The sequence below is a fragment of the Camelus dromedarius genome, chromosome 8 (assembly GCF_036321535.1).
Source record: "Camelus dromedarius isolate mCamDro1 chromosome 8, mCamDro1.pat, whole genome shotgun sequence".
Classification (NCBI taxonomy): Eukaryota; Metazoa; Chordata; class Mammalia; order Artiodactyla; family Camelidae; genus Camelus; species Camelus dromedarius.
This window is the reverse complement of record NC_087443.1, coordinates 66,129,629-66,136,288: the sequence shown is the minus strand read 5'-3', so window position 1 is coordinate 66,136,288 and position 6,660 is coordinate 66,129,629. Positions and strand designations below refer to the sequence as shown.

General features: G+C 51.3%; 1 protein-coding gene across 1 annotated transcript in view; it reads right to left on the bottom strand.

Annotated features, from left to right (window-relative positions):
* Positions 1-828: 828 nt before the first annotated feature.
* Positions 829-6,660, bottom strand: part of RBM20 (RNA binding motif protein 20) — a 180,569-nt gene continuing 174,737 nt past the window's right edge. Inside the window, exon 14 of the mRNA XM_010983270.3 lies at positions 829-3,811. Within this exon, the coding sequence (XP_010981572.3) occupies positions 3,701-3,811 (111 nt within the window). The 3' untranslated portion in view covers positions 829-3,700. The remainder of the gene's footprint in view (positions 3,812-6,660) is intronic.

The window sequence follows — 6,660 nt, the reverse complement described above, 5'->3', positions numbered from 1 at the left end:
GGGGAGCGGCAACAGGCTTGACGGGAACTTTCCTCAGATCTACAAATCTGCTCCCACTAATTACAGGCAGCCCCACTCACTTTGCCCTCTGGGGCCAGACTGCCCAGCCCCTCCTGGTTGACTCAGGAGCATTGCCAACAGGCGGGGAGGGCCCAGAGCAGGTTCCAGGCCAGTCAAAGGACTTGCCAACTGGTCCCAGGAGACTGGCATTGTTTTGCCAGAAGAAACGGTTGAGAAAGAATTTAAGAACCACTGAAAATTGGAGGGTCTTTGGCCTGAGCACAGATTCCAAAAACACCAAAAAAAGGTTCAGAGCTGAGCAGCATAGCAAGTACTTTCACCAGCAATTCACCCTGGAACAACCGAGGAGGCCAATAGCATCACCCACTCTGCGCCCAAGGAAGCAGGACTTCGGAAGTCACAGGGCTAACAAGTGACCAAGCGACGCGCTGACCACCTTACAAGGGGTGCAACCACCAGAACCAGCCTGACCCTGGGGCAGGACAACAGGGTTCAGCTACCAGAAGCCCCGGGAGCACTGGGTAGGTGGGCTAGGGGTTTAAAAAGGCCAAGAGATTTTTCTATCTGACCCTACAAAAGGAGCAGTGGCCCCCCACATTCCTGAGCCCAGCTCTTCTGGAGGGTCACCCCTGAGAAGCTCTGATCCCCTCAGAGGCCTGAGTGGAAGCTCGTGTCCTCTTTTTTCAATTCTTTAGAAACATTCTAGATTCAGAGAGGGAAACAAATCCCAACGTCTGTGCTTGGGGACATCCCCCAGCCCAACGTCGCGGGATCCCTGCGTGACAGACGGCTACTCATGCACAGGCTCTCAAATTGTCTTTATTAAAAATCTTTCCCCCACCCTTTTGTAAAAACAAACACTTGCGGTCAATTATACAGATCAGGAAAAGTGACAATTTATAGGACACTCGACAAATTCCAATACTTTACAAGTTCAAACTTATATGAACTAATGTTTTTCTTTTTCTCATAAGCTCAAAAATCAAACTCTGGTCCAGTTCAAGTATAATCTAACAGATCACAGCCTCAGACTGTCAAGGGAAACCCTGACACTAATGGCGGCCGCTCACACCAACATCAAATTTACCAAATTCTTTGGAAATACTCTCTGGATACACTTTATTTCAGGTGTTTACAATAAAAAGAACATTACCCAGGCCTTTTGTTATGTTAACCCAGGGTACAAATCAATCTGTTGCTCAAGGTAGCAGCTGCTCTTAAACAACATTTTCGGGGAGACACTTTGAAATGGTTAACACACACTGAAGAAAAGCTTTAAAAAATAAATCAATATTTTCCTGGTTGCTTTTAATATTGCATTGTGTATGACACACGTAGGAAGAAGAAGCGCAAATTATGGAGTGGATGAAATTATGCCAATGGAATTGTATAAAAATAAATAAAAATAAATATATATATATACACACAAATATGGGATCTTAGATGATTTTTTAAACTGAAGGTTCTGATTGAACGCAAAGAGCCTCTTTTCTCGCCTTCCCAGGGCCCTTCTCCAGCTTTAAAATATGGAGAAGATCAATCCATCAGCAACGGAGCCATTACACTACTAGGAAATGCTGTTGTTTGAACAGCCATCCTGGTTTCCATGGAAACTCTGCTGGTGGGGGACAAGCTGGCGGGGTCAGGTTCCACTTTGCTGGGAGAAAAAGACTGCCAGCCTCTCTGAAAATGCAGTTTTACCCTCTAAAACAGGAGGCAGCAGGCTTTTCCCAGCAAGATTCAGTAAAGAGGCCAGAGAGCTGGCCCTTGACTTCCCTCTCATGGGAGGAGAGACACAGAGGGTTAAAGGTTTTCCGAGAAATGGAGGAGGCTGGTTTTCAGAACACCAGGTGAAAAAACCGAAGGAGTGGGCCAGGGGATCAGGTCTGGGCTGAGTCACCCTTTTCAATGTCTGCTCTCTTTGAGACACTAATCCTCCTGAGGCTCCCCCTCTGGCCTGAAGCCAAGTTCAGGCTTCCCGCTACCTTCAGCCTCTCCACCCCACACCTGTCCAAGCTGGTCTGTCTGCCTCTGGTGCTTCTCGCTTCTCTCTCACAGGTTCCCGGCAGTTCTCTCCTTGCCGGTGACCACTTGCCCCAAGGCTTAACACCTGGTCATTTTCTGTTCTATCTTTCTTTGCTATGCCTCAGTTTCCTCACTGATGAAATGTCAGTGTCAAACTCAGACAATCTCTCTACACTTCTGCCATGAGTGTGGAGAACAAAATGAGCAGTGTAGTCTTATTTACCATGAAAAGAAAAAAAGCAAAGAACTTAAGTAAAACAAACAATCTTGTCCGAATCTACCTGCCTGTGGCCAGGAACAGAAATAACAGGGACCGTCTTCCAGGGGCTGAGCCAGGGAGGCCACCTCCAGGCAGGTGTCTCAGCTTGAGGAAGCAGCACCAGGCTCCCCTCCGACCTTCTCCAGGGCTTCTCCAGGGCTGCAGCTGAGCCTCATTTCCCCAGCACCTTCTCCCAAACCCTTACAATGGACTTCCGGGGCCCGAGGCCCTGACCTCAGTATCGTACAGCCCGACCAGAATAAGTGCTCTGTGCTTCCTAACATTTAACATCAATGTCTGCACCTGGGGTCAGCTCTGAGCTACCCTGACCTTCTGCCAAATTGAAAAGGGCCCACCTACAAACTCCCGGCAATCCTTAGGTGCTCCTCAGTCCTGCAGCCTTCTCCTTAGCTTCTCCGGCCTCTAAGAGACCATTTGAAAGCATCCACTGTGGGGCTGCTGGAGCCCAGAGTGCAGACACCAAGGGTGAGTCAAGGACAGATACTGTTTCCTTGTTTTGGGGTCTCTCAAGCCAACCACGTGAGGCCAACATTCGGCCTAAGCCCTGACCAGACTGCTGTTTTAGCTGGAGGGGGAAGATGTTTCTGTTTTCATTTTTAGTTAAAGTGAATTGAGACCAATTTAATGTCCAGAGTAGAACAAACCCTGGCATCTCCTGCAATCAAGAGGAGGGAAACTTATCAGAGCTTCCAAAATGAAGGGCTCTTCTCTCTGTAAAATTCATTAAACTTTAAGGCATGAATCTGAGAGGATGAAAGAGGTATGACAATCAGGGCTTTTCAAAAAGGTGGTCCAGCTGAAGGAACTCCCAGCCTCTGCTCACTGACCGTCTAGGGTGCCCCCCTCCAGGGCTGTAGGCACCCTGCTCGCCCCACCCACCTTCCCGCACAAGAAGCCGGGCAGAGAAACTGTCTTGGTGCTCTGGGCTCACTGATGTGGTTCTGGACCCAGGAGTCTCCACGAAATCTTCTCCTTGGAAGACTCAGCCTGGCATGGCCTATCCTATTCCATCAAGAATTTGAACACTGTGGAAATCCCTGAGAAGTTGGATTTTTATGAAAAGGAAATGACCCTGGGCACAGAAGGAGGGAGAGGGGGACAGGGAGGAAGAGAGAGAAGGGAATTGAAAGGCTGTCTGAAGGAAACAGGAGTCAACAGGGGGAGAGCGGGTGACCCTCAGCAGACTGGGCACACCAGGGTGCTGGCACTGGAATGCTCCAGCTCCAGAGGCAGCGCTTCATGAGCGTCTGAGAAAACCAGGCAAGTGGCCTGCCTGGTCTTCCTTCCTCTCTGGCCTCGGTTCCTGTCCCAGAGGTCAAGAAGGCCCCACCTCGGCAGGCCCTCCTCTCCCCGCTTCCAGCAGCGGCAGAGGTGTCAGAGCTTTTTCCTTTCAAAGTGCGGCACGATTCCACTGTCCTCGGGCCTCGGGCTGCCTGCTCCCTCGGTCTCCTTGAGGCCCTCCTCGGCCAGCTGGGACAGGTACTTCTGTGGTGGGAAGAGGGACAAAGGGAGGGAGAGGGTCAGTGGTGGGCTGGTGGGAGGGGAAGGGGGTGTGTGCCTGGCCCGGTGGGTGAGATCCCCTCTTCTCCCTCCCCAGAGCCTTCTGAGGCTCCTGGACTCAAGCTGAGCAATGAGCTCCAGCTCCCCCACCACCCCGTTCTGTCCATTTACAAACAATGCATGAAAGCATGGACCCAAACAATAGCGAACACTTCCAGGGCTCTCATCCTGTGCCAAGCCCTGTTCTAACTGCTTTCCTTACACAAACTAATTTAATCCTCACAACAACTCTACTTGTTTTCCAGAAAGAGCCCCAGTATCCAGGCAGCATGTCCACATCCACGTGTAAGAGGCAGAGGGAGGAGAGGAGACTGGATGGGCGGGGAGGGGAGCAGCTCTGTCCTATAGCGATTGTGAAAGACAAAACTGCAGCCTGACATTGGAGACTCAGGCAGGCTGGCCGGCTGAGTGTCCTGGAGGTCCCATAGTAGGGGGGAGGCGTTCCTCCGCCCGGCCCCAGAGCACTTCCTGCTCCCACTGGCCCCCAGCCCAACTCGGCAAGTCTGTAGGGCTGCTCCTGGAATTCTGGATTCAATGCGGTAAGATGGAACTAGAAAAGCCCTCAGGCTCTGTCCTCTGATTGCTAGGGCTCCAAGGAGCAATGCAAAGAGCACTGGACTAGGAGTTATCAAGGTTAAGTCCCCCGCAGTGGTCAAGTGTGTGGGCTCTGCCATCAGACAACTTGGGTTCAAATGCTAGCTCTCAACAGACAAATTCCCCACCAACTCCGACATCTGTATAGTAAGGTAATAATGGTAACTACTGTGTAAGGTTGCCGTGAAGTCCAAGAGAGGTACTATAAAGCATTGAGCACGGAGCCTGGAGCCTGGCACGGAATAAACACCCAGCAATGTTGCCCTTTATCTTCAGTGGCACCAGCCCATTGGATTTTGGGAAAGTCACTCCTTCTCCAGCCTGTAAACTGTTAAATGGGAGAAACCGTATCTTCCTTCTTCCTCCTCTGGGGTGATTTTGAGGGTCAGACAAGATGATGTTATGAGATGACGTGGTCCACCTGCTCTCTCTAGGAGACTGTGGTTGGCTTTGAGAGGTGGGTGAGCCTGCTGGGGCGAGGGGCAGACCGTGAATCCCTGCGGGCCAGGCTGCTAATGGAGGGCGGGTCTCTCCTCCACCTTGTCTCAGGGAAGGAAACGTGCTCAGGAAGGCGAGTGGTATAGGCCTGATCCTCCCTGGGCCGGGGGCCAAGCAGACGTCTACCTTCCCACCTAGCACCGACCCCACCTGCTGTTCTGGATCACTCTGGTGGGTTCTCTTGGAACATGACCATCAGTGGGGCACAGCCGGGGTTGCAGAGAGAGAACGAAGCTTCCTTCTACCCTGCCTCAAAGAACAATTCCAACCCCCACCTCAAGGCCTCCTGGGGGTGTTAAGTTTACAAGTGGCCTGACTTGGGTGTCAGCCAGCACCTGTTACTTGGGTCTGAATTCTTCCCTTTTCACACGTGTAATGTGGAGTGGGATGGGCACGTCTGTGTGGACAGAGACATTCTGTCAAAGCCACTGGCAGAAACCCTATCTGGGAGGCTCGCCATGAGGCTCCCAGCTCCCGGACAGGTGCCCCAGGGAAACCTGAACTGAAGCTGGTGGGTGTGAGGGGCTTAGCCAGTGTCTGGACCTGACGTGCCTGGGCCCACAGGAATGGCCCTGGCCTGCTGTGGGGAGGTGAGCCTTCCTGGGGGTTTGGCCCAGAGGCTGGGAACACGGTGCAGTCCGCTGCCCTGCAAAAACACAGAGTTTAGAATGAAAGGCCCTGGCAAGTCTGCACTCTTCCTACCTTCCTGGGTGACCTTGAGCTGTGTGGCCTCCTTGGGGGCTACACGATCCAGCTGAGAATGCCGGATGAGATCAAAGTTTCTCATGCTAAGGTGTCAGAATCTGCTACAAAGACTTAAAAATGCAGATTCTCAGGCCCTGCCCTAGAGAGAATGGACAGCAAGTATAGGGTAGGTCCAGGAAGCTACATTTTTAAAAGATTCCAGCTGGTATGAAGACCAAGGTTTGGGAAAATCAGGACAAGATGATTATCTCTAAGACTCCTTCCAGCCCTGCCATTCTAGAGGTTTCATCTTGTTGGAGGTAGAGGACGATGGTGTCTTCAAGGCAGATGGCTGCCCTCAGCTGGCTCTGCGGAGCACAATCTGAACCCTTCCTTGGTCTGGCCAAGTCGGGGTCTCACTGCCCTCTCCCAGGAGTACCTGGGACCTGGGCCCCAGACACCCCCCGTGGCTCTCAGTCACAGAGCAGCTGCTTTCCAGAGGAAAATCAAGGGGCTTAAATGATCTGAGTTTGCGCACAACCAATGGTAGTCCCTTGCAGATGGTAATGCAGGCCAGGGCATGGGTCTCAGTTTGCAAGTCCAGCTCAGTAGAGTGAAAAGAGAAAAGTGATTAAGAATCAGGCACCCTGGTCCCTGGCCAGGTAACTCAGCATGTGCATGGCCTTGGACAAATCACATGGCTTCTCTGGGCCTCGGTTTCCTCAATTATAAAACAAGAGAGTTGGCCCATATATGAATTTTCTTAACTAGGGGTACACATTCAAGTTATGTGGAGAACTTTCCCAAATCACATATTCCTAGGTCCCTCCCCCACTAAATTCTACTAAATATCTGACCTAAGTAGTACATACACTTTTAAAACACTGTCTAGAGGATTCTGGTTCACATCGCTGGTTAAGAACCACCAGAGCAGCTGTTCTTTAACAATTTAACTGACAGTAATGCCTGCTCTGGAGTTAGGGCACGCTCTACCACAA